The 27,688-nt window shown below is 47.8% G+C and overlaps 1 protein-coding gene and 1 pseudogene across 1 annotated transcript; one reads left to right on the top strand and one right to left on the bottom strand.

Annotated features, from left to right (window-relative positions):
- The first annotated feature begins 186 nt into the window (after nt 1–186).
- On the top strand, nt 187–24,591 carry polr3d (polymerase (RNA) III (DNA directed) polypeptide D). Its single transcript, XM_070866260.1, has 9 exons — nt 187–317; nt 4,926–5,104; nt 8,916–8,959; nt 13,356–13,510; nt 15,458–15,582; nt 16,743–16,908; nt 20,142–20,410; nt 21,136–21,288; nt 22,330–24,591. The coding sequence occupies exons 2-9, from the start codon at nt 4,940–4,942 to the stop codon at nt 22,447–22,449; spliced, it is 1,197 nt and encodes a 398-aa protein (XP_070722361.1). The 5' UTR covers nt 187–317; nt 4,926–4,939; the 3' UTR covers nt 22,450–24,591.
- On the bottom strand, nt 22,626–27,688 carry LOC139234650 (profilin-2 pseudogene; annotated as a pseudogene).

The raw sequence follows: 27,688 nt of genomic DNA, 5'->3' as shown, positions 1-27,688 counted from the left end.
GTGTGACAGGCATTCAAGGCAAGGTCACAGCACTGAAGCAACATGGCAGAGTCCCACTGTCAGTGAGTGCACAGCTGACCTCTTTGCTACAATGTGTCACTACTTCCGCCCCGCTCTCGGTTGCCATTTTAGTGCGGGGCAATAAACCCTGGCCGGCCGGCGCGCCGCGCATGCGCACCGGCTTTGCCCCGCACTAAGATGGCGACTGCAGGCGGCCGTGAGCGAGTGTGATGGCGGCACGGTGAGGCCTAGAGAGAGAGAGAGAGGGGAAGGCCAGAGCTCGGCACAGCGGGCCCCAGAAACAGCGCCGACTCCAGGTATTCCTAAATCTCGCTCACCCCCTTTCCGTTACCCCCAGTCTCAACCCCTTTTCATTACCCCCAGTCTCACTTACCTCCCTTTCCGTTACCCCCTGTCCCATTACCCCCAGTCTCACTTACCCCCCCTTTCCATTACCCTCAGTCTCACTTACCCCCCTTTCCATTACCCCCAGTCTCACTTACCCCCCTTTCTGTTACCTCCAGTCTCACTTCCCCCTTTGTTACCCCCAGTCTCACTTACCCCCTTTCTGTTACCCTCAGTCTCACTTGCCCCCCTTTCAGTTACCCCCAGTCTCACTTGCCCCCCTTTCCATTACCCCCAGTCTCACTTACCCCCCTTTCTGTTACCCCCAGTCTCACTTACCCCCCTTTCAGTTACCCCCAGTCTCACTTACCCCCCTTTCAGTTACCCCCAGTCTCACTTAACCCCCTTTCCGTTACCCCGAGTCTCACTCAAACCCCCCCCCCCCTCTTTTTCATTACCTCTTTCACGCATGTCAACCGTGACTCAGTGGGTGGCGCTCTCGCCTCTGAGTTGGAAGATTGTGGGTTTTGAGCCCAGAGACCTGAGCACAAAAATTTAGGCTGACACCCCAGTGCGGTACTGAGGGAGAGCTGCACTGTCGGAGGTGCCGTCTTTTGAAGAAGAGCAGGGGAGTTATCCCCGGTGCCCTGGGCAATATTTATCCCTCAATCAAGTTCAATAAAACAGATTATCTGGTCATTATCACATTAATTTTTATGGAGCTTGCTGTGCGTAAATTGTCTGCTGGCGTTTCCCACATTACAACAGTGACTACGCTCCAAAAGTATTCCATTGGCTGTATAGCACTTTGGGACGTCCTGAGGTTGAGAAACGCGCTATATAGAAGCATGTCTTTCACCCCTTTTCATTACCCTTTATTCACTCGCCTCTTTTTTTCAGTGCCCTCCCCTATTTATAACAATTGAGTTTTTGTGGTATCTATGGCCATACCAATAATGACGTACAGGAAAAGCTGCTCCATCCAGCCTGACCCACAAAAATGCAATGTCTCACCATGACCATGTGATCTCCTGGGTCAGGCGCCAAAATGGATTTAAACCCAGGCCAATTCGAGAAAAATAAAATCGGCGCAATTCCGCTCCGTCCCGTCTAGGCGCTCGAAACTAGTTCAGGAGATCACGCTGGCCCTGAATTCCCTGCAGTACCGACCTTCTACGCAAGGTGATCCCCTCCCCAGGCAAAACATGGGGGAGACTGGAACTAGAGGGCACTATCTTAGAATAAGGGGCCGCCCATTTAAAACTGAGATGAGGAGAAATTTCTTCTCGGAGGGTTGTAAATCTGTGGAATTCACTGCCTCAGAGAGCTGTGGAAGCTGGGACATTGAATAAATTTAAGGCAGAAATAGACAGTTTCTTAAATGATAAGGGGCTCTGGGGAGTGAGCAGGGAAGTGGAGCTGAGTCCATGGTCAGATCAGCCTTGATCTTATTGAATGGCGGAGCAGGCTTGAGGGGCCGTATGGCCTACTCCTGTTCCTATTTCTTACGTTATGTCCAGCTCTGGCTTGAAGGAATTCAGCGAATCAGCATTCACCACACGAGACTGCTGACTATTCCAGAGGTGCACTGTTCTTTGGGAAAGTAACCACCTTCTGTCATCCAGCCTAGATCTGGCTTTGTACAACTTAAACATGTGACCCCGGTCCTCCCTAACCTGTGTAATTAGAACAAGCTGTCCACTCAAACACAACCTATTCCCTCCATCGTTTTACAAACCTCGATCAAATCACCCCAAAGTCTACGCTTCTCTAAAGCGCAGAGTCCCAGATCTTGGATCTGTCTCCTAGATCTGTCTGGCTGACACTTGTAAAATGGAAAGTTGGCATCAAAACGTTTGTCTGAAGCCCCCCCCCCCCCCTCCCCTAATGGGATAGAATCTGTTTTCCACTGCACTGTAACCCCTGACACGGTCATGGTTCTGCTGGTGTCCGAGAGGCTAGGAAATAGGGTGCCGTTAGAAAAACACCCCAAGGTGCTTTACAGAGAGGTGCAAGAAACACAGGCTGGCGAGCCAGTGCTCTGGAGTGTGCTGACCATGGTCACTACTGGCTGGGTTCAGCTTCACGTTGTGGGCTGTATTTGACATTCCCTTTTTGAAGCATGTAATTCAGGGTGCGTTTACACTGCAACTTTAGGGTCTTGGCTTTCCGCTCCACAGCAGCGCTGGGGGTCACAGCGTAAATCCAGAGTGCCTGCCTGTCCTGGCTTTAAGATCAGACTCCCTGAAAGAGCTCGTCCAACACCACTTCGATTTGATAATGCACGGAATGTGACTCCACTGCAGTGTCGAACTGCGGACGGTTCTTAACTGGTTGATATTTTATTTACACGTTTTCGGATTATGAGCTTCGCTGGCAAGGCTGGCATTTATTGCCCATCCCTAGTTGCCTTTGAAAAATAGTCTGGTGGTGAGCCGCTACCTTGAACCACTGCAGTCGATGGTGAAGCTGCTCCCACAGTGCTGTTGGGGGAGGGAGTTCCAGGACTTTGTCCCAGTGTCGATGAAGGAACGGCCGATATAATTCCAAGTCGGGATGGTGTGTGTCTTGGTGGTGGTGCTGCCCTTGTCCTTCTAGGAGGTGGGGGTCGCGGGTCTGGGAGGTGTTGGCAAAGAAGCCTTGGCGCGTTGCTGCAGTGCATCTTATAGATGGTGCACACTGCAGACCGGTGGTGGAGGGAGTGAATGTTTAAGGTGGTGGATGGGATGCCAATCAAGCGGGCTGCTTTGTACTGGATGGTGTCGAGCTTCTTGAGTGTTGTATATAAATATTTAGAGACCACAGACAATGTTGCTTGCACGCTCTAAATATTTAATCAAGTGCAAGAGCTCTGTGCTTGTGTGAAACCAAACTTGTGTGTAGCCATGCCCTGGACAGTGATGTGAAGTTCGAGCCAGACCGTGTAACTGAGATGCTGTCTGGCTGGAACCTACTGGCTTGTGTCTGAAAGCTGCAATATAAATAGAGCATAAAAGAAAGGTACTGCACTGAATGCACAGGATAGATTCAAATGGTGAAGGCCATTTAATCATAGAATAATTAAAAATTTACAGCACGGAAGGAGGTCATTTCAGCCCATCGTATCCGTGCCGGCCGACAAACAGTGGGTTACGACACATCCAAGCATTTTTTAAATGTGGTGAGAGTTTCTGCCTCTATCACCCTTTCAGGCCGTGAGTTCCAGACCCCCACCACCCTCTGGGTGAAGACATTTCCTGTCAAATTCCCTCTAAACCTCCTACCAGTTACTTTAAATCTATGTCCCCTGGTTATTGACCACTCTGCTAAGGGAAAAAGGCCCCTCATAATATTATACACCTCAATTAAATCTCTCCTCAGCCTCCTCTGTTTCAAAGAAAACAACCCCAGCCTATCCAATCTTTCCTCATAGCTAAAATTCTCCAGTCCAGGCAACATCCTCGTAAATCTCCTCTGTACCCTCTCCAGTGCAATCGCATCTTTCCTGTAATGCGGTGACCAGAACTGCACGCAGTACTTTAGCTGCAGCCTAACTAGTGTTTTATACAGTTCAAGCATAACCTCCCTGCTCTTGAATTCTATGCCTCAGCCAATAAAGGCAAGTACAGGTTGAACCTCCCTTATCCAGAACTCCCTTATCCGGAACCACCCCTCGTCCAGAACCATTTCCAGCCACCGGGTGGCGCATGCGCAGAACTCCGACATGAACAAATTGAAGAACTTCCTCGCTGCCGACTCCCGCAATCGCTGGCCTGACCCCGCGATGCACCGCCCCCCCCCCCCCCCATGATCTCTCTCCCGCACTCCCAGTCCCAACCAACTATCCCCTTGCTCAGTACCTGTACCATCCAATTTAACGTGACCACCCCTCGTCCAGAAACATCCCATATCCAGAACTGGCCAGGTCCCGAGAGTTCCGGTAAGCGAGGTTCAACCTGCATCCTATATGCCTTCTTAACCACCTTATCTACCGGGCCTGCTACCTTCAGGGATCTGTGGACAAGCACTCCAAGGTCCCTTTGTTCTTCTACACTTCTCAGGGTCCTACCATTTAATGTGTATTCCCTTGCCTTGTTAGCCCTTCCCAAATGCAATACCTCACACTTCTCCGCATTGAATTCCATTTGCCACTGTTCTCTCAATCTTTGTTAATCTCAATCTTTCCGAATACCAACACTACGATCTTCCCAATAAAGCATCCAGCTATTTCTTAAATGACTCCAGTGCCCTGGTCTCCTTCACCCCTCCTAGTGCCCTGTTCTGGTTATTGATTACCTGTTTGATTGTGCCCATCACAGCAGCTTGTGTGTCCGTGTCATTGGGGGGAATTTTAAGCAAGGTTGATTCTCTCAATCTTTTTAAAAACCCTGCACAGATGTTGTCACATTTGTGATGGCAGGCACCTACGTGTCCTATGAAGACACAAAGCTTGGCTGTACCCTCTGGGGAGAGCCGCTTTGTTTTAAAGGCTGTGAATGTGAAGGGGCCTGTCCGCCCGTGCCTTCGCCTATTCGCTTTCCTGCTCGGCCTGGCCTTTTTTTTGGAACTGTAACTAACCCGCTCCTTGTTTTATCGTTCAGGTTGCTGAGCTGCCATGTCGGAGAGGGGTCCCAGCGGAGACCCTGGCACCCCCAGCGGGATCAGACCTGCCGTGACCGTGGGCCGCGGTTTGCCAGGCCGGCGCAGCACTGCCGCCGTGACGCCAGGCCGCCTGCCTTCCATCCGCTCGCGGGATCTGACGCTGGGAGGAATGAAAAAGGTAGGTGGCGTTGGGTGGGCATTTGGGGTCAAAGGGGGGGGGGGGTCCGCCCGTTTTTCTGGTAATGTGGGACCCCCCCCAGTTGCAGGAATGTGGCGGAGGTTTAAAAAAAGAAAGACGCTGATTGCTGGAAATCAGGAATAAAAATGGGATTACAAAGCAGGTCATAAGTGTTATATATGTAAACCTGTATATACCTTGTATAGCCACCAGAGGGCTCAGCCCCTAGAGCACAGGTACTTAAGGAGGCCTCACAGGCTGGAGAGGCACTCTGCAGCCCTGCAATAAAAGACTAGGGTCACACTTCACTTTGAGCTCACAGTATCCAGTCAGACTCTTTATTCATACATAACAATAAGAACATAAGAAATAGGAGCAGGAGTAGGCCATTCAGCCCCTCGAGCCTGCTCCGCCATTTAACACGGTCATGGCCGATCCGATCATGGACTCTGGTCCACTTCCCCGCCTGCGGGTTGGCCAGCATCTGTAGAGAGAAGAGAGGTTTGCATTCTGGATGTATCCCATTTTTCTCTCTCTCTGACGCTGGCAGATCTATTATGCATTTTGCTGCATTATCTGCTTTTATTTCAGGCTTCCAGCACTCAAGTCAGTTTCTATTATTGGAAATCATTGGGCTGAGACTAAAACATGCAGCAGGGTTTTGTTGCCAGCTGGCCGGTGACTGATGAAGTGCGTTGCTGCTGGGCACCTGTGTCGTGCCGTACTGCAACGCCCCAGAAGCTGGATTGGGCGACTGCGGAGACTTGTGCAAACTGCACCTCTTTATAAAGGGCAGTGTCAGCCCTTGGCTCAGCGGGTAGCACTCTCATCTCTGAGTCAGAAGGTTGTGGGTTCAAGCCCCGCTTCAGAGACTTGGCCAATAATCTCGGCTGACACTCCAGTGCCGTACTGTGTGAGTGCTGCACTGTCGGAGGGCCCATCTTTCGGATGAGACGTCTGCCTCTTGGGGGGGATATAAACAATCCTGCGGCACTATTTCGAAGAAGACAAGGTTATCCTGTATATCCTGGCCAATATTTCATTACAGGCAGTCCCTTAAAACCAAGGAAGACTTGCTTCCACACTCAAAGTAAGTTCTCGGGTGATTGTACAGTCCAATGCGGGAATTACAGGTGGGGCAGACAGTCATTGAAGGAAAGAGTGGGTGGGACTGGTTTGCCGCACGCTCCTTCCGCTGTCTGCGCTTGCTCTCGGCGACAAGACTCGAGGCGCTCAGCCCCCTCTCAGATACTCTTCCTCTACTTCGAGCAGTCTCTGGCCAGGGGACCAGGTGCCGCTGGAGATGTTGCACTTTATCAAGGAGGCTTTGAGGGTGTCCTTGAAACAAAATGCCTGCTCACCTCCATCGTTGAGCGCCGGACTTAACTTCCAGATTGACCTTCCTGCTGCCATGCCTTTCACTCCCCACTGGACGTGGCCAGCTCAGCTGCTGCACCCGCTCCCCGCTGGCGTCCAGTAGGCCTCCGACCACAGGTTTGGGCCCTGCCTTCACTCTCCGCCCTCACGTTCTGGCCTTCCATCCTTCCTCCGGTGATGTTCTGGCCTCCCCCCCGGCTGCTGAACCCACTCAACCGCGGAGCCCCTGGTGAGCACGTGGTGTGCACAATGGCTGTGGCCACTCTGACCTCTCCTCCTTCCACGAAGTGGACCTCTGGCCATCGCAGTGCCTGCCCTCAGTTAGGAACTAATAACTGGGAGAGGGAATCATTACCTCGCCACCACTTCCCAGGCCTCGGATCTCTCGCCATCTCACCGAAGGGCGCTGCTCAGTGTCGAGCTTATGGCTCACATCCCATTGTAAGCAACTAGGCCCGTACAGCAGGGCCTGATCTCCAGTCGCCTGGGGCCTCCTTGCCACTGGACCAAGACCTTGCTCTGCTAAGCCTGTGTGGTGGCTGGTGTGCAACGACCACCCCACGTTAAAAGAACTCGCGCACAGGCATCTTCCACCCCTTCAAAATGAAGTTCGGGACCTGGAACGTCAGGACAACTCCCAACAGCGACAGACCGGAATGCCGCACTGCCATCGTTGCCCGGGAACTCAGATGCTTCGACATCGACATTGCCGCCCTAAGCGAGATGTGGTGGGCAGGGGAAAGTCAGCTCAAGGAACAAGGTGGAGGTTACACCTCCTTCTGGAAAGGCAAACCAGAAGAACGCCGCCTCCATGGAGTTGGCTTCACCGTCAAGAACGAGCTGGTCGGCCGCCTCAGAGACTCCCCCTGCGGGATAATCGAACGTCTCATGACTCTCCGGCTCACCCTATCCCGGAACCAGTGCGCCACAGTTATCAGCGCGTACACCCCAACACTCGACGCAACAGATGAGGCCAAAGAGGAATTCTACTCCAGCCTCGAACAATCCCTGTCCTGAGTCCCTACGGATTCTCCTCGGCGACTTCAACGCCAGAGTCAGTAAGGACACCGACCTCTGGGGAGGCATGATCGGCAGCGAGGGGGGTAGGGAAAGCCAACTCCACCGGTACCCTGGCCAATATTTATCCCTCAGCTAACATCACTAAAAGAGATTATCTGGTCATTTATTTCATTGCTGTGCACAAATTTGCTGCCACTTTTCCTACATTACAATAGTGACTACACTCCATAAGTAGTTCAAATTTAAACATATAATCTACATTGAAAGAAATTATATAGTGCCTTATCATGTTGACAAAATGTCATTTTCGGATTAGGAAGTAAGCTAATTATTGTGACGGCAAAATCTGTGTACTTAATTGGCTCAGATGTCTTTTGAATGCTGTTTATCTCACCCTAGAATCATCAGCTAGTTTTATAATGAGAGAGGATGAGAGGAGTCATACTGCAGAGCACCTGTTCAGTGAGCTGCACTGTGTCTGTCTGTCCCTCCTTCCATCCTGCAGTTGAGCATTCACTTTTACTTTTTTACGGTGAATTTTTGCAGGTTTGTTAGCATTGCCGCTGGTGCTTTCCCTGGCCCACAAAATCTCCTATTTAGATTTCTGTAAAGGAATGGTACTCTTCAATTTAAGTTGGCTGGTGAATTGCTGACAATTGCAACACTGCCGGTGACAATCTGCCACGTGAAATTTATACAAAAATAAACTTCTAAGCGTTGACACGCTACGTGGTGCTCCTCCGTACTCAATCTGGACTGTCATTTATAGTTTGCCATGGCTAATGGAACTGACGCAAACTGGCCACATCCAGTGCACCGGCTACCATTATTTTAAAGAAAACCTACATTTTCCCCAATGGCGTAATGGGTAAATGCACCACCGGGTGTAGTGCCAAGACCAGCAGGTCCCGATTTTAACCCTTCGTCTGTCCAGAGCTGGCTGAGTCAGCGGCTGATGGCTCTGTACACCTGGGCGAGGAAGAAGACAAACCAGTCATGGTTTCCACTTCTGATTGCAATCCAGTAATGGCTGGGGAAGTCTACCGAGGGCAGGATTGGGCTGGGCTGTAATGTCCTATATAGTTGAATAGTCTGACCATGTCTGGTTGCAAATGAGCTTAGGCAGTGGAATGTCTTAGTTATTTTTGCTGAATAATAACAACTGGGTACAGGATTTGGCTAGAATGAAGAATTATCATTTATGGAAGGAGTGGGAAGGGGTTTGGTCCATTGCAATTCTGTACCATTAGAATGAATGAGAGGATTTCCAGCATCTTAAGACTAAACTAGTCCTCTTTAACTCTAAAAGCCACTGAAATGACCAGAGAACAACAACTGCAAAAAAAAAACCCAAGAAATGAAACATTAGTTGCTGATGTGACCTGCGAGTAATAAATGATGTCCTCTCTTGCAGAAAACGTTCACTCCGAACATCATAAGCAGGAAGGTTAAGGAAGAGTGAGTATTTGTTTGCTGCGAGCAATTTGTGATATGGTACTCCATTTTGTGGCGATTACAAGACATGAGCTGGATGAGTCATTGACTAGAATTGGGAGACCAAGTGCAGAGCGGTGGGTGTGCGTCAGTGAACGTGGCCTCCTCTTGCTCTGTATCTGCTCGCACACTTCTCCAGGAAGTTACGATCAGAGGCAGATAGCTTCTTTCAGGAAGCAGATGAGTCATCCTCGTACATCTGTTGCAAGGAGCTCAGTACCTCGTGTGCCTGACTTCCCTGGTATACGAGTGCTTGTGAAGGTTTCAGCACCATTCATTGCCAGTGAGATTCTCCAAGGAGACTCATTTCCATATTTTTGAAATGATTTGAAAGAAATGGATATTCGAGATCAGACAGAGTGTGCAGTTCAGGCTCCTAGTTCACAGGATGAATAGCAATGAGGTATTGACTCCATCTGTATAAGCAGACTGGAGAATTTCTTGTGTGTTCCCAGATGTACTTGTGTCTAACTCAGTCTCTATAATCTTTCTATAAAGATGAAACTTCTGCATTTCAATCACTATAATAACTTGTGTTCTGGTACAGTGTAATTGTAGACGGGATTAATAAATGATCTCGTAGTAAAGGATCCTCTAGGAATGAGTGACCATAACATGGTTGAGTTTCAAATTAAATTGGATGGTGAGGAAGTTGGTTCTCAAACCAGGGTCCCAAGCTTAAATAAAGGAGACTACAAAGGTATGAGGGCAGAGTTGGTTAAAGTGGACTGGGAAAATAGATTAAAGTATGGGACGGTTGATGAACAGTGGCAGACATTTAAGGAGATATTTCATAACTTGTAACATAAATATATCCCGAAGAGAAGGAACGACTGTGAGAAGAGATAACCATCCATGGCTAACTAAGGAAATAATGGAGGGTATCAAATTGAAAACAAGGCCATACAATGTGGCCAAGCCTAGTGGGAGGCCAGAGGATTAGGAAATTTTTAAAAGCCAGCAAAGAACGACGAAAAGAATGATAGACATGAAAGATAGATTATGAGAATAAACTAGCATAAATATAAAAATAGATAGTAAGAGTTTCTACAGGTACATAAAAAGGAAAAGAGTGGCTAAAGTAAATGTTGGTCCCATGGAGGATGAGACTGGGGAATTAATAATGGGGAACAGGGAAATGGCAGAGACATTGAATCGGTCTTCACGGTAGAAGACACTAAAAACATCCCAATAGTGGATAATTAAGGGGCTATAGGGAGGGAGGAACTTAATACAATCACTATCACTAAAAAAAAATAGTACTCGGTAAAATAATGGGACTAAAGGCGGACAAGTTTCCTGGACCTGATGGCTTACATCCTAGGGTCTTAAAAGAAGTGGCTGCAGAGATAGTGAATGCATTGGTTGTAATCTACCAAAATTCCCTGGATTCTGGGGAGGTCCCAGCGGATTGGAAAACCGCAAATGTAACACCCCTATTTAAAAAAAGGAGGCAGATAAAAAGCAGGAATCTATAGACCAGTTAGCCTAACATCTGTCGTTGGGAAAATAGAGTTGATTATTAAAGAAGTGGTAGTGGGACATTTGGAAAAGCATAATTCAATCAGGCAGAGTCCGCATAGTTTTATGAAAGGGAAATCATGTTTGACAAATTTACTGGAGTTCTTTGAGGATGTAACGAGTAGGGTGGTTAAGGGGGAACCAGTGGATGTGGTGGTATTTGGTTTCCAGAAGGCATTCGATAAGGTGCCACATAAAAGGTGACACAAGATAAAAGTTCACGGGGTTGGGGGTAATATATTAGCATGGATAGAGGATTGGCTAACTAACAGAAAACAGAGAGTCAGGATAAATGGGTCATTTTCCGGTTGGCAACCAGTAACTAGTGGGGTGCCGCAGGGACCAGTGCTGGGGCATCAACTATTTATAATCTATATTATTGACTTGGATGAAGGGACCGAGTGAAATGGAGCCAAATTTGCTGATGATACAAAGATGGGTGGGAAAGCAAATTGTGAGGAGGACACAAAAAATCTGCAAAGGGATATAGACAGGCTAAGTGAGAGGGCAAAAAATTGGCAGATGGAGTATAATGTGGGAAAATGTGAGGTTATCCACTTTGGCAGAAAAAATAGAAAAGCAAATTATAATTTAAATGGAGAAAAATTGCAAAGTGTTACAGTACAGAGGGACCTGGGGGTCCTTGTGTATGAAACACAAAAAGTTAGTATGCAGGTACAGCAAGTAATCAGGAAGGCAAATGGAATCTTGGCCTTTATTGCAAGGGGGATGGAGTATAAAAGCAGAGAAGTCCTGCTACAACTGTACAGGGTATTGGTGAAGCCACACCTGGAGTACTGCGTACAATTTTGGTCTCCGTATTTAAGCAAGGATATACTTGTATTGGAGGCTGTTCAGAGAAGGTTCACTAGATTGATTCTGGAGATGAGGGGGTTAACTTATGAAGATAGATTGGGTCTATACACATTGGAGTTCAGAAGAATGAGAGGTGATCTTATCGAAACATATAAGATAATGAGAGGACTTGACAAAGGACGCGGAAAGGATATTTCCACTCATAGGGAAAACTAAAACTAGGGGACATAGTCTCAGAATAAGGGGCCACCCATTTAAAATTGAGATGAGGAGGAATTTCTTCTGAGGGTTGTAAATCTGTGAAATTCGCTGTCCCGGAGAGCTATGGAGGCTGGGTCATTGAATATATTTAAGGCAGAGATAGACAGATTTTTGAGCGATAAGGGAGTAAAGGGTTATGGGGAGCAGGCGGGGAAGTGGAGCTGAGTCCGTGATCAGATCAGCCATGATCTTATTGAATGGCGGAGCAGGCTCGAGGGGCCAAATGGCCTACTCCTGTTCCTATTTCTTACGTAATGCCAGGTGTGTGAGATTTTCAGCTATCTCCACTTGGCGTGTGAAAAGCACCTACCAGTATCATTCTAGACTGCCCTTCCAAACTCTGGCTTTGTGGGGAGAACTCTTGGAGCTGGGTAACACTGGGGTGAAGTACTGGTGAGGACAGGGCTATCACAAGGTTGGAGCGGTGTGGGGGGAATGAATTAAGAACATCAGAACAGGAAGCGCGTTTGGAAGCTTAAGTAAAGCTTTTCCTACCACGACTGTAAATAAGGCCAGTGAGAACATGGGTATTTGGAAGCTGAAATTAATGCCGTTGAGATTATGTCCGATCACGTAGTCTTATTTGCATATGTGTTGGATGCTTTTAGCTTTCCTAGTTTCTGAATTTCCGCCTGTGCTAACTCTTTTGTTATTTATACGTTCATGGGAGGAACTGGCAAGGCTGGCATTTATTGCCCATCCCTAATTGCCCTTGAGAAGGTGGTGGTGAGCTGCCTTGTGGTGAAGGTAGTCCCACAATGCCGACTGACATAGCGGTTTGGTACAACTGAGTGGCTTGCTAGGCTATTTCAGAGCGTAGTTAAGAGCCAACCACATCACATATAGGCCCAGACCTGGTAAGGACAGCAGATTTCCTTCCCTAAAGGACATTAGTGATCCAGATGGGTTTTTCCGACAATCCGGTAGTTTCATGATCACCATTACTGATACTAGCTTTTTAATTCCAAATTTATTTAATTAATTGAATTTAAATTCCCCAGCTGCCATGGTGGGATTCGAACTTGTAGTCCAGGCCACTGCTCCTGGGCACGGCCAAGGGGGCCATCAGCCGGTCCAGGCAGCGGGCAGTCGAGGGGGTCGTTCAGCCTGCCTCTCTTCCGCGCATACATCCGAGCTAGGGTGTCCTTAGAGATGGAGCATGCGGTGTCCACCGGTACGCTCGCGGCCTTCTGCGAGAGGTGGGCAATGGAGGGACTGGAGTGCATCATCACGCCTGGCAACCAAATTTTAATTTGATTTTATATGTTTTAAAGTTTAATTTGTTTTATTGCCAGTTTTAGTGTCCCCCTCCCCTTTTATAGGGGGCACTTGTAAAATTTATGATTTTAGAGCCAAAAAAAAAAACACACAAAAAAAACCCCCACAAAAAACACCCAAAAAAAAGGGGCATTGATAAGTGGTTGGAGTGTCCCCCAAATCAGGGGGCACTTGATTTAATTGGTTAATTTTGTTTCCAACCAAAAGAGTTGTAGTCCAGGCCTCTGGATTACTAGTCCAGTACCATAACCACTATGCTACCGTGTCCCAATTTTCTCCACCAGTGATGTGTTGGCATTTCATGAAAAGCATACGCAAACACTCAAGCCCACAGGACGGTGGGATGCGAAAGTTGACCAATCACATCTTGCCAACCTACTCGCTGACGTGACCTTTCACGCGAATGATGCGCTTTTGATTTTGAGTTGCTGACTAACTGGGAGCTTACTTGTTCTCGTAAAGAGTTCTTAATCTTCCCTTGCAGACCAAAGGAGGATGATGCATCTCAGAGAAAAGAGAAGAAGGAGCGAGACCGAGATCGCCAACGAGATGCGCGGGGACGGGGTAGAGGCAGGCCTGAGACCATTCAGTCCCACTCTATCTTTGAGCAGGGACCGGCTGAAATGATGAAGAAAAGGGGTGAGGAATGGGGAGAGAAATACGTGTGGAGTCTTGCCGCCTCGTGGCTATTCCACCTAGAATTTCGCAGCACAGCAGGAGGCCATTCGGCCCATCGAGTCTGCCGGCTCTTTCGAAGAGCAGTCCCGTTAGTCCCACTCTTCCCCCCCACATCCCTGCAATTATTTTGCCTTCAAGTATTTATCCAATTCCCTATTGAATCTGTATCCACCGCCCTATCGGGCAGCGTGTTCCAAATCCTAACCACTCGTTGCGTAAAATAGAGTTTGCTCATGTTGCCTCTGGTTCTTTTGCCAATCACCTTAAATCTGTGCCCTCTGGTTATCGACCCTTCAGACATTGGAAACTGTTTATCTTTATTTACTCGAGGTAAACCCACCATCCCTGTGCCTTCCTTTCTTTGAATTTCTGCACCACTGCACACTGCAGTAGGGGTACCGAGACTGGCTGTTGCCTCTTAATATATTTATGCGTGTTTTGCACGGGGCTGTGCTAGATCTGACATTATGTGCACACAGCTGACACATCCTTTACACGGAGTCCAAATAGAATGGCAGCAAATTGAGCAGCCCTGGTAGATACAATCAAAATGGAGGTTGGCACGGTATGGATCGTGACACCAGAATATGACCGGGAAGATTGGGTGTGGCAAGTATTTAATGACTCAAATGGAGACTGGACCCAGAGGCAGGGCTGTGATTTTTAATTTTATTTTTGCATGGTGTTTTTTTTTGGTGGGTCTAAATTGTTTCTTGTCTGCTACCACTTGGAATACTGCGCCCAGATTTAGTCTCCTCACACGGTGGGTGATAGTGAGGCTCTGGGAAGGGTGCAGAAGAGGGCCACGAGACTTCATTCCAAGTCTAAAGTTATCAAGATGGGTTAAAAGAGTTGGGACTCTTTACCTTAGAGCAGTGTTCCAGCTGACAGCTTATTTCAACTAAACAGGTTAGGCAGGACCAGGGGGCACAAATTTAAGTTGCACAAGGCCAGATTTAGGTTAGACATCAGGAGGTGGTTCTTTTCCCAGAGAATTGTGGATCTCTGGAACAAGCTGCCGTTTCATGTGGTGGATACTGAATTCCTTCAAGCGAGAGCTTGATTTGTTTCTGGCTGCGGCAGAGATTAACTCTTACCCAAGGTCAGTACTGCAGGGAATTTAACGGCCTGTGATTTCCTGGACGAGTTTCGATCCCCTAGATGGGTCGGAGAGGAATTTCCCAGATTTTGTTTTTTTCCCCAAATTGGCCTGGGTTTTTAAATCTTTTTTTTGGGCCCATCCCAGGTGGGGTGGAGAGTGTATATGTTGTGGTACACAAGGTATCGCAATTGAGTCGTCGTCCTAGGCAGTCCCTCGGAATCGAGGAAGACTTGCTTCCACTTAGTGCAACAGGTGGTCTTTACCCGTCCATCATTGTTCGTATGTTGTTAAAAGGCCCCCGCTGCTGTGTGACGCAGGAGCAACCACGAGACAGAATGACTGCGCGTGTTTCTCCTCCATCCTCGGGACGATGTCCCGGCTTGGACCCCGTGCCTCCCTGGCTGAGGTGCTCAGGCATGGAAGTTAGAATCACAGAAATTTATGGCACAGGAGGCCATTCGGCCCATCGTGTCCACGCCAATCGTAGTAGAGTAATCCAGCCGAATCCCATTTCCCAGCTCTTGGTCCATAGCCACTTCAACTGCATATCCAAGTACTTTTTTAAAGGTTTCTGCCTCTACTGCCCTTTCAAGCAGTGAGTTCCAGACCCCCACTGCCCTCCGGGTGAAAAAGGTTCTTCTCAACCCTCCCCCTGCCCCCCCCCCCCCTCTAATCCTTCGACCAATTACTTTAAATCTATGCCACTACCCAATCTCATCCTCGAACAATTTCTGCGTGTTTGTTACAGGGTGTTACTTGTTCCTGTTGCTCTTAATAATTTCTGACCTTTCCCCTGTGCTGCACAGCCGGTTGGGATTCATCCGTGGACATGAAGGAGTTCGGAACATCCCCGATTATTAACATCAAGAAAGAGAAGCGGGAGTCGGAGGAGGAAACGAAACAGATTCTCCGCATGCTGGACCGGGATGACGTAAGCAGTGGCTGAGGGGTTTGTGTAATGCTTTCCAAGTGGCGTAGATGTGGAAAAGTCTTTAACTTAGACACTGAAGTGGGACGTGGAGGTGGAAGTGGAAAGTAAGTTGTGAATGTCTCGTTGGCAGCAGCTAAACCGTAGAGACCGGGAAGGTTCAGGATTGGTTCCTGAGCTGTGCTGAGTCAGCTGATCACCTCCTCGGGCGACAGTGGAAGCTCAGCAGTTGGCCTCAGTGCCCCGAGAATAGGGGAAAGCAACAGTTAGCTGAGTTTGGGAGTGGTGATTGCGATCTTGTGACCAATGTTCCCTGCAATTTTTGGCTGCGTGGCCCATTTAATTTTCTGCGCATGCACGTTTACATTGAAAAGCCAGTGAGCGGCCTTGCGGGACCTCCAGACCGCGGTGCAGCTTAGCGGGAACGTTGCTGGTGATCTGCCCTCCTCCCGCCCCGGATAAGCGCGTGTGCACAGGGGGAGGGATCAGGCTCAGCTCTGATGTCCCATTGGTAGAATACACTGCTGACACTCACCGTTGAGGTCCCACAGCGCAGAAGGAGCACCGTGGACCCCCTCCCCACCACCGCGGGCGTGCCCGTGGACCTCCCCCCACCACCGCGGGCGTGCCCGTGGACCTCCCCCCCCCCCCCCCCCCCACCACCGCGGGCGTTCCTGTGCCTTTCAGAGGGGAGAATTTGGAGTGGTGTGGGTGTGGGATGGGAAGGGCGGGGAGCTGCATGGTGCTCCAAGGGTCCTGCGCAGCCGGTGAGTCGGTTTTTAAATTGGAAAAAAACGTGCATGCGCTGACTTTTGAATGGGCTGCACATGCACATTGAAGGGGCCAAGCGGCACAAAGCAATTTACACGGATCATTGGCAGGGAGCACAAAGTGGGGCGCACAAGGGTTTGTGGTTTGACCATACTCTTTTTACATTAATAACTTGGGTTCAGAAACTCGATGAAAACTGGTCACAATTGCATACAATACGAGGTAGAGATCAGCACAGACCAGAGATTGAGCCTGGGACCATCTCTTCAGTTGCGCACTGTGAATTTCTTTTCTACCTGAGCCATTTGGAGTTCAGTTATTCAATTTTTTGTCCGTATAAATGAAATGTTATTTGTGCCCATTCCACTGAGTGATTTTGTTCGTGTGTGTAGTTTATTGATGACCCTGGTTTGAAAAATGATGCTCGGAACATGCCTGTCCAACTTCCATTGGCGCAGTCAGGCTGGCTGTTCAGGGAGGAAATGGAGGACGAGGAGATTAAACCCGCGATGCCAGCCAAGGACGAGAAGATGGAGGTGGATCTCTCTTCTGTGAAAGGTGTGAGTGCGTGTGACAACACATGCTGCTGTTGGGGCAGCGACAGGTTAATGTAGAACCATCGAATGGTTACAGCACAGAAGGCCATTTGGCCCCTCGAGCCCGTGCCGGCTCTCTGCAAGAGCACCTCAGCCAGTCCCACTCCCCCGCCCTGTCCCCGTAGCCCTGCAAATTTTTTTTCCTTCAGGTACTTATCCAATTCCCTTTTGAAAGCCACGATTGAGTCTGTCTCCACCACCCTCTCAGGCAGCGCATTCCAGATCCTAACCACTCGCTGCCTAAAAAAAGCACCTTTGGTTCTTCTGCCAATCACCTTGTATCTGTGACCTCTGGTTCTTGGTTCTTCTGCCAATGGGAACAGTTTCTCTCTCTCTCTCTCCTCTGTCTAGACCCCTCATGATTTTGAACCCTCGTTTCTCAACCTTCTCTGCTCCAAGGAGAACAACCCCAGCTTCTCCAGTCTATCCACGTCACTGAAGTCCCTCATCCCTGGAATAATTCTCATTAATTCTCTGCACCCTCTCTAAGGCCTTCGCATCCTTCCTAAAGTGCGGTGCCCAGAATTGGACACAATACTCCAGTTGAGGCCGAACCAGTGTTTTATACAGGTTCAGCATAACTTCCTTGCTTTTGTACTCTATGCCTCTATTTATGAAGCCCAGGATCCCGTAAGCTTATTTAACTGCTTTCTCAACCTGCCCTGCCACCTTCAACGATTTGAGCACATGTACCCCAGGTCTCTCTGTTCCTGCACCCCTTTAGGATTGTACCCTTTAGTTTATATTGCCTCTCCTCGTTCTTCCTACCAAAATGTATCGCTTCACAATTTTCTGCGTTAAATTTCATCTGCCGCGTGTCCACCCATTCCACCAGCCTGTCTCTTTCCTCTTGATGTTTATCAATATATTCCTCACTGTTCAGTATACTTCCAAGTTTTGTGTTTTCTGCAAATTTTGAAATTGTGCCCTATACACACACACCCAAGTTATTTAATATATATCAAGAAAAGCAGTGTTCCCAGTACCGACCCCTGGGGAACACCGCTGTATACCTTCCTCCAGTCCGAAAAACAATCCTTCACCACTGCTCTCTGTTTCCTGTCACTGAGCCAATTTTATATCCATGCTGCCGCTGTCCCTTTTGTTCCATGGGCTTCAACTTTGCTGCCATGCCTATTATGTGGCACTTTTGCGAACGCCTTTTGGAAATCCATGTACCGACGTCAACCGCATTGCCCTCAACAAACCCTCTCCGTTACCTCATCAAAAAAACTCAATCAAGTTGGTTAAACACAATTTACCTTTAACAAATCCGTGCTGGCTTTCCTTAATTAATCCACACCTATCCAAGTGACTGTTCATTTTGTCCTTGATTACTGTTTCTAAAAGCTTTCCCATGACCGAGGTTAAACTGACCGGCCTGTAGTTGCTGGGTTTATCCTTGCACCTATTTTTGAACAAGGGTGTGACATTTGAAAATCTCCAGTCCTCTGACGCCACCTTTGTAACTAAGGAGGATTGGAAGGTTATGGCCAATACCTCCGCAATTTCCATTTTTACTTCCCTCAACATCCTAGGATGCATCCCATCCCATCCCATCCGGTCCTGGTGATTTATCTACTTTAAGTACAGCCAGCCTTTCTAGTATCTCTATCAATTTTATCGCATCCAGTACCTCAGCTATCTCCTCTTTTTACTATGACTTTGGCAGCATCTTTTTCCTTGATAAAGACGGATGCAAAATACTCATTTAGTATCTCAGCCATGCTCTCTGCCTCCATGTGTAGGTCTCCATTTTGGTCCCTAATCGGCCCCACCCCTCCGTTGATTATTTACACGCCTATAGAATACTTTTGGATTCCTTTTATGTTAGCTGCCAATCTATTGTCATACTCTCTGCCCCTCTTATTTCCTTTTTCACTTCCTCTCTGAACTTTCTATATTCAGCCTGGTTCTCACGTATTCTGAACCTGACATCTGTCATACTCCCCTTTTTCTGCCTTATTTTACTCTACCTCTTTTGTCATCCAGGAAGCTTTGACTTTAGTTGCCCCTACCTTTTCCTCCTTGTGGGAATGTACCTGAGCCTGAACTTTAAAGGCATCCCATTGTTCGGTTACAGTTTTGCCTGCCAATCTGTGAAAGTAAGACCACTTGGGGGGGGGGGGGGGGAGGGGCAGAACTGACTGGTACAGTGTGTTATGCACCATTAGTAGTCATAATCAGTTTGATTTTGTGCATGCAATCGACCAAGTTATTTATCCTATCGTTGACCCACCTACTCTGGTTGTCGTACACTGCTCCCGTTTAAAGCAGTCATTCAGCTGGTGTTGTGCAGGATGCTTTCTTGCTTGTGTAGTGGTAGTTGTATCAGTTCAATGATAATGGGGGGGGCGGGAGAGAGGAGTCATTCAGAATGGAAAGGAAGAGGACGAGTTGTTAAATAGTTTCATCAGAATTAGCGTGCATGCTGAGTCACAGCAGTTACCTGTGCTGGGATCCACATGCATTGGGTGGACACAGTCCGACTCCAGCTGTGATACGAACCTCCCTCCTTGACATAGAAAGTAAGCCCTGCATTTATACAGCGCCTCTCGCAACCTTTCTCCCAAAACACTTCACAGCCAATGAAGTACTTTTAAAGTGTAGTCACTGGTGTAATTTAGAAAACTCTTTTGCACAGCAAGCTCCCACAAACAGCAATATGATACTCACCAGATATTCTGTTTTAGTAATGTTGGTTGAGAGATAAATATTGGCCAGGACATCGAGGATAACTCCCCTGCTCTTCATCGAAATAGTGCCGGGGGATCGTTTCCGTCCACCTGAGGGGGCAGACGGGGCCTCGGTTTAACGTCTCATCCGAAAGACGGCACCTCCGACAGTGCAGCACTCCCTCAGCACTGCCCTGGGAGTGTCAACCTGGATTTTGTGCTCGCGTCTCTGGAGTGGGACTTGAACCCATGACCTTCTGACTCCGAGGCGAGAGTGCTACCACATCGTGCAATATCCTGGCAATACTCGCTGTCTAAACTCACTCATGATAAGTGGGCACTTGGTGAGCTGTTGAAGAGTAGTTGGCACCGTTTGTGAGAGGAGGGTGAAAACTGAAAGAAACGATTTTTTTGGTCAATCTTTTGCTGTGACCACCGAGGAGAGGTCTGCGCACGCTTTATCTGCCGTGTGTGTTTATCTGCGCCATGTAGTTACTCCGGTTTCTTGGCATATTTTCAGTTAAGGATGAACCTGGAGATGAAGGTGCTGCCAAAAAGACTCGGGTACCACAGAAGCCAAGCGTGAAGAAGACTCCAACTGTGCCAAAGGACGTTTCAGTGGCCGAGCTGCTGCAGGAGCTGAGCGTGTGTAAAGATGAAGAGCTGCTGTTTCTGCAGCTCCCAGACACATTGCCTGGCCAGGCTCCTACCCGCGATGAAAAGCCAGTAAAATCTGAGGTTCAGACTGAGGACGGGCACACTGTGTTACTTAAACAGGAGAAGAGTCAGGTGTGTATTGGGGCGTCATTAGTGATACTGTAAGGGTCACTGGTTATCGCCAACTGACATATTAGGGAAATAAGGGATATGGGGATAGTGCAGGAAAATGGAGTTGAGGTCGAAGATCAGCCGTGATCTCACTGAATGGCGGAGAAGGTTCGAGGGGCCGAATGGCCTACTCCTGCTCCTATTTCTTATGTTCTTGTGTTCTTAAACCTTTCTGAAAAATAAACATAAAACCTTGTACTGAGGATCAGAAATGTACAATAGAACTGCTATTGGTATAATAAATGTAAACAGCGTTGGGATACCCGGGAGTGAGTTACAGACTAGAATCTAATCGAGGGGTTTGGGGGGTTTATATATAGAATAATGGATACCCGGGAGTGAGTTACAGACTAGAATCTAATCGAGGGGTTCTGGGAGGGGGGGGGGGGTGGGGGGTTATATAGAATAATTGATACCTTGGAGTGAGTTAGAGACTGTTTTTTGTAAAATTGATCAGGTATACCTGGGCGTGAATGAGTAAGTGGTATTAGACATTGTAAAGGAGCATTCTAACACTTTGTAACCCAATGAGGTGTACCCACTCCCATCCCACAATTATCCCTCGAATAGAAATGCAGGTGACACCTACAGGGTCTGGTGCCACAAGAAGCTGTTCTTGGTCTGTGTAGATGATTGTGTGTACAGCTAATGAAGTTGTCTTACCAGTCAGTGTGTGTGTCCTGCAGGAACTGCAGCAAGCTGAGAATAGCTGCTCGCTGATGGACTTAACTGAAGGTCAGATTGGGAAACTGCTGATCAGAAAGTCTGGGAGAGTGCAGCTAGTCCTGGGACAAGTCACCCTGGATGTTACCATGGGAACGACCTGTTCGTTTCTCCAGGTATGTTCTACACTGAAGCACGGCAGGCATTTGCCCTGACCTGACTTTTGCTGGGAGGAGTCTCCTTATACTTGTTTTGTTCCTTTAGCTCAGTAACTACTTCGCTGGAGCTTATTTCATTAATTCAGGGAGCCTCATGTTGTCTGATTGTTGTAGCAATGTGTTATAAAATGAATAATTTAATTCTTCAGTGTATTTTTGAACAATATGTCCTCTCTTCATATGATGACTTCCAGGGAAAATTCCATTTATTTCTTTACCTTTAACACATCTGATGGGGGCTTGTTGATAGATGCACTATGTGGTGTGGTACTGAGCTGTATACACCAGCGGTGTCTGGGGGCTCAATCACCGATCTGAGCTGGAGAGCTCTGCGATTGAATAGTCTGCCAATACTCGTCGCCTGGGATCACATGGGGAGAAATGCCAGCTTGGCTTTAGTGCTGTGAAAGTGTCCCCATGCTGTCGACCGTGGCTCGGTGGATAGCACTCATGCCTCTGAGTCAGGAGGTCATGGGTTCAAATCCCACTCCAGACACTTGAGTACATAATCCAGGCTGACACTCAGTGCAGAACTGAGGGAGTGCTGCACTGCCGTCCTCCGGGTGAGGCGTTAAACCGAGGCCCCGTCTGCTCTCCTTGAGTGGGCATAAAAGATCCCATGGCACTATTTGAAGAAGAGCAGGGTAGTTATCCCTGATATCCTGGCCAGTATTTATCCCTTCACCAACATCACTAAAACAGATGATCTGGTCATTATCACATTGCTGTGTGTGGGAGCTTGCTGTGTGCAAATTGGCTGCTGTGTTTCCCACATTACAACAGTGACTACACTCCAAAAGTACTTCATTGGCTGTAAAGCGCTTTGGGACATCCAGAGATCGTGAAAGAAAGACTTGCATTTATATAGCGCCTTTCGCAACGCTATATAAATGCGAGTTCTCTCGTTTCTTTCTTGCCCCATGGAGATGACCTTAAAGCAGTGAGTCATCCATCCTGGCTGTTCTATTTAATTGATTTCTGTTTCCTTTTTCTTTTAAGGAGCTCATTTCTATTGGAATTGGAGAGAACAGGACAGGAGAAATGACGGTGTTGGGGCATGTCAAACACAAGTTGGTCTGTTCTCCTGACTTTGAAACACTCCTCGAGAAAAAGCAGTAGCTGGAGTTTGAGGTGCGAATGTCGAAGATCACACAACGCAAGAGAGGCATAAAGAGAAGCTGGTGGCAGCGAGCGACACGTGCTCGCTCCGAGCTGGGGAATGCAGGAGGGCTTAGAGTGATGAACGGAGTGAAACGATCTCTCCGGGATGAGGGTTTGTTCTGCTCCCGGCTCCCCTACAGACTCTCGCTGGCTGCCAGCGAGGTGACGTCTTCTATCCCCACAGGCATGTGCATGAAAGTGATATACTGGGCTGTGGTAGCAGCTGTACATGAATCAGCAGAAATTTCTGAGCAAACAGCACTGTGGGCTGGTGCTGGGAGCCTGGCTGGGGTGAAACCAGCTTCGGGAGGAGTAGAGTTTGTGTGTTCCTGCGATCCCAGAGTTTGAGCTCTGCGTTTACATTCTCACTTTGTTTCAGTTTCCGAGGCTGCACGGCCAGGGACAGAAGAATAAAGCCTAAATTTGATTCTTTTTCTCTGGGCTTTGGTCTTGTTGAGCTGTCCCACGACCAGGAGCATTCTGTGCTCGTCAGACTGTGTCAGACACTCCGAGGGTGGGGGGGGGGAAAGAGGGGAGAAGCGCTTGGATTGTGCCTGACACCACACAACAGTCGCCAGATACATTGCTGTGTTGCTCTGATGTGCTACATTACCCTTCCTGCAGAATATTTTATTTTGGGATTGTGTGAATGATCTAAAATGTGTTTTCAACAGAAGATGTAACTTGTTTCCCGTATAATTGGAATATACTTCAGTATTGTTCCTTGGAAACTGGGCATCCTTTTATCGTTGAGATACCTCTTGCTAGAAGGTAATTTTTATATACCAGGGCATTACAATATTAGCAAAAATCACAGTTAATCCAATAGAGTTTAAAGTGTGCTTTATATTTTACTAGTTACGATCGTAATTCATCGTACTTGCTCCCACCCCTACTGACAGGATTGTACCCCTCAGTACTTCACCCTAGCCTTAGACAGCTCAAAATGTGCTCTCCAGACAGGACGCAATTTCTAACTGTACTTCTTGGTGTTATACACAGTTCTGAAGGTTTCACACACTCAACTTTACATTGTACTGAAATCCCGGTACTGTAATACTGCATCTTAAATGCGCAATGTTAGTCAGGGAAGCTCTGCTCCTGATGTATACCATGTTTTCCCCTCCTTTCCAAACAAGGCTTGTGTCGAACAATTTTGCAGTGCAGGAGGGGGCTGAGCTCTACACAGTCTGTCCTTATAAAGCGATTAAGTAAATCACAAATTCACTTGACAAATGCGCAGTGAGAATGAATATTGTTATTGGCTGTTAAGTGTACAGGATCCAAACTGGTTAATGCGGTGTTTCACTCTGCTGGCTTTGGCGTGTTCTTAAAAACATAGAAAATAGGTGCAGGAGTAGGCCATTCGGCCCTTCGAGCCTGCACCACCATTCAACAAGATCATGGCTGATCACCCACCCCAGCAATCACCCCCCACGCCCCCCGACCACCCCAGCCGCAAGGACCACATCTAACTCCCCCCCCCCCCCCGAACACATCCAATGAACTGGCATCAACAACTCTCCGCGGCAGGGAACCCCACAGGCCAACAACTCCCCGAGTGAAGAAGTCTCTCCCCATCCCAGCTCCAAACAGCCCACCCCCCCCATCCCAAGACCGTGCCCTTCCCCCCCCCCCCTGGCTCCAGACCCACCCAACACCGGGAACACTTTCCCCCCCCCCCCCCCCCCCCCTGTCCCGTCAGAACCCTTCCCAAACGCCGAACACCCCTGGATGTCGAGCCCCCAGTCCCGGCCACCCCGGAGCCACGCCCCCGCCAACCGCCATCTGCGCAGTCAACCCGTCCACCCCACTCTGAACACTCCCCGCACCGAGACCTCCGCTCCCATCCCCTGCCCTGGGTTTCTCCGCCCCCCCCCCCCACCTCCACCACTCTCCCCTCCATCCCCCGCCCCCGTCCTTTTCAGGATGGCAGGCAGCGACCTGTGGAGGCACATGATGTATGTTGAAATCATAAAGAAAGAGTTTTGAAAACTCCTACTGTGACATTCCCAGTGCTGTGCTATATTGGATTGTAATTATTTTTGGATCTGTATGTTTGGCAAATGATAGTAAATAAAAATTCTCCTTTTTTTCGGAGACATTTTGTTCTGCTGAATCGGTCTCCAGTGGTTCATTGGGCTTGGAAAAAGTAGCTCCTTGATATTTACCAAGCGACTCTGTCGAATATACCCAACTTAACTTTTCACTCACCAAGAACATTCTGAAATGGGTGGAAATGACTCCTGATGCAACCTGGCGTACAGATGGGTGCTGGTTACTAGGGTTGTTGGCAGGCAGCAGGCATCAAGGGATCAATTGTAGCAGAGCAAAGGCACCGTACCAAGTGGATGCGAGCTGGGTGTCTGAAATGGAAGGGTTCCATTCCCTCCACTAACATCCCTTGCCTTGATGAACACACACGTTCCTACCAATGGAGTCCAAACACAGGGAAGGATTGGAGGTCGCGGGGTCATTTGACCTGATTTTAAGTGGTGGATTTTTGTTGACGTTCACCACGGTTGGAAAGCAAATTCACCGGCTTACGGGGAAAGGGAATAATATTCCAAAGTGGGGGGGGCGGTCATTCTCTGCCAGTCCAAGTAAGAAGGGAAGTTGTTCCCCCCAACCAACAGACCAGGTCAAGTGAGGTCAAATGTAAAATCTCGAACGGCTTGGCGTTGGGGCCTACCCAATTGTGTTGTAAAATTGTTGTGAAGCGCTGTGGGACATTTTACTACGTTAAAGGGGCTATATAAATAAAAATTATTACTATTACCCAGAAACCCAAGGTTGCCATCCTCCTATCTTGTTGCAGTCTGATAGGCTTGCACAGGACTATATTATAAATCCATGAACCTTCTCTCTGCTATGATTTGATTCTGTTGCTTCCCACCAGAAGGCAGTGGTAGATTGGCAGTGGTTGTCGAATATAAGTTTCCCTCTTACTCTTGGCGAGTAAACGCAGTTTAACTAACTAGGGGCAGTAGGTCTTCCTTTTAGCTGACGCTGCCAACATGCCTCATGTTTTGTTCTGTCATGTTTGCATGTGAAACCGGGAAAGAAATCTGATTGGTGGATCAGATTGTTCGACAATTTTACAAGGCAATCTGATTTAAATGTCATGGAGGGGTTTAACCATTTTTGTCACTGGGAGTGCATAGAAAGATAGAATCTTGCCGCACAGAAAGAGGCCATTGGGCCCACCGTGCCTGTGCTAGCTCTTTGAAAGAAATATCTAATTATACCCACTCCCCTCGCTCTTTCCCCATAGCCCTGCAAATTTTTCCTTTTAAAGTATTTATCCAGTTCCCTTTTGAAATTATATTTAATTTGCTTCCTTTCAGGCAGTGGATTCTAGATCGCAGCTCGCTGCGTAAACAGAACTTTCTCCTCTCCACTCTGGCTCTTTTGCCATTGATCTTAAATCTGTGTCCTCGTGTTTCTGCCTGCCAGTAGAAACACTTTCTCATTTTTCAAAATCCCTCAATTTTGTGCTCCATCTCCCTCTAACATTTTTAGTAACTGTCCTCTGCACCCTCGCCAAGGCCTTGACATCCTTTCGCAAGTGTGGTGCCCAGAATTGGACACAATACTCCAGCTGGGGCCTGACCAGTGACGGGTAAAGGTTTAGCATTAACTTCCTTGCTTTTGTACTCTGCCTCTATTTAGAAAGCCATGGATCCTGTATGCTTTTGCAGCAGTTTGATCAAGTTGTCCTGCCATCTTCAACGATTTGTGTATGTACACACCCAGGTGTCTCCTGTAGCCCTTTTTAAAATTGTACCATTTAATTTCCTCCTCCTACCAAGATGCATACTGGAATAATGAGAAACAGAATGTCAAGAAATGTGCTTGAACGTAAGTGCGAAAAACAATTCATAAATAGCCACTTGACAAATCTTGGTACCACAGCCGATTTATAATGAATCATTCAGCAATTTAAACACTTCAGGTGGGAAACAAACTCATTCACAGAAAAGTGGTTAAAGTTTTGTCATTGGATTTTCTGTTAGACACGCTGGATATTAAACCTCAGCCAGCCGGGATCATGCTGAGTTAGGACGAGGTTTTCTGTTTGGTCGCCTGCCAGCGAGCCTTGTAGACTCGGTTAAATTATTTTACTGCTTCAGGAAAAAGAGCCAGCAGGGCAGGGATCGGCCTTTTGGAGATCAATCCATCGGCTCACATTTGGACGTACGCAGTATCCCGAGCTGTGACCTTTTCCTCCATTCGTGTGTTTTGATTCTTGGTTATTGACTGGTCATAGCTGTAATGTGAAGTGTGATATTTTCATATGTATATGGTTGGAGGACAATTGGATCCTTTCTGTGCCTCATTTCCACTGCAAGTTGTCATTGGCTATTTGCCTATTTTATTTTGGTGATTCCTATCGTGTATTTTAGGTCTTTCTCTTTTGTCTTTTGAGGAGCATCAAACACTTTTTCACCCTTTCAAAAGAGAAACAATCAGCCATCTAACTTTTTTTTAAAGTTTATTGGAGAAACATGGTTAACATTTCTGTTCCATTCGGTATTGCAAACTCATAATTTCTACAGTTTTAGTGAACAAAATGTATAGATATAAAAATTTCTTTTCTGTGAATAATCTTTATTTGAGAGGGCTGCGCTCCCTACTCGGGTAATGGAGTTCTGGTCACGCAATGAGTAGTTTGGGACGCTTGCGAGAAGTGGAATGTCGAAGGATTTCGAGACAACTTGAGTCCACGGAATTGTCCAGAGGGAGCAACAGTAAGTTTAATGCCTTTTCTCCACTAACAGCCAGATTTTCTGATGTGGTTAGCCATCTGAAATGCCTTTTTATTGAGAGTTCCTCCATGGACACCTCTCTTACCCATGATCATGATAAAGACTTTCTTCGACCTAGCAATGGCTATACTGTGGCATGGATTGTTGCTATCCCTTCTTTTCGTCCTGATGTCCATGGTGTGGTCCCCATCCACATGGAAGTTATCCCGGATGACAAAGCACTTCTTGCCACCGACGACGAGGCCCTTGACGAGGAAGGTTTTCCGGTCATTGCTCAAGATGTTTTTGATTTCCTTTGGGCTCATTCGCTCAAACAGCCCTTTCTCTTTGGCAGCCAGCAGCCTGGGACAGGAGCACGCAAATACAGCCGCGTCTTGGCATAACCCGTCTGCGAGTAAACTTCTCACATATTCTTCCCAGCCCAACAT

The sequence above is a fragment of the Pristiophorus japonicus genome, chromosome 22 (assembly GCF_044704955.1).
Source record: "Pristiophorus japonicus isolate sPriJap1 chromosome 22, sPriJap1.hap1, whole genome shotgun sequence".
NCBI classification, from domain to species: Eukaryota; Metazoa; Chordata; class Chondrichthyes; family Pristiophoridae; genus Pristiophorus; species Pristiophorus japonicus.
Note: the sequence above shows the minus strand (reverse complement) of the source record. Positions and strands in the feature narration are given on the sequence as shown.

Bases quoted from the DNA above. Each gene is read 5' to 3' on its own strand.
- polr3d (XM_070866260.1), top strand. From the start codon at position 4,940: ATGTCGGAGAGGGGTCCCAGCGGAGACCCTGGCACCCCCAGCGGGATC. The intron at 15,583-16,742 runs GTAAGCAGTGGC...TCGTGTGTGTAG, and splicing joins GCATGCTGGACCGGGATGAC to TTTATTGATGACCCTGGTTT. The intron at 16,909-20,141 runs GTGTGAGTGCGT...GCATATTTTCAG, and splicing joins GGATCTCTCTTCTGTGAAAG to TTAAGGATGAACCTGGAGAT.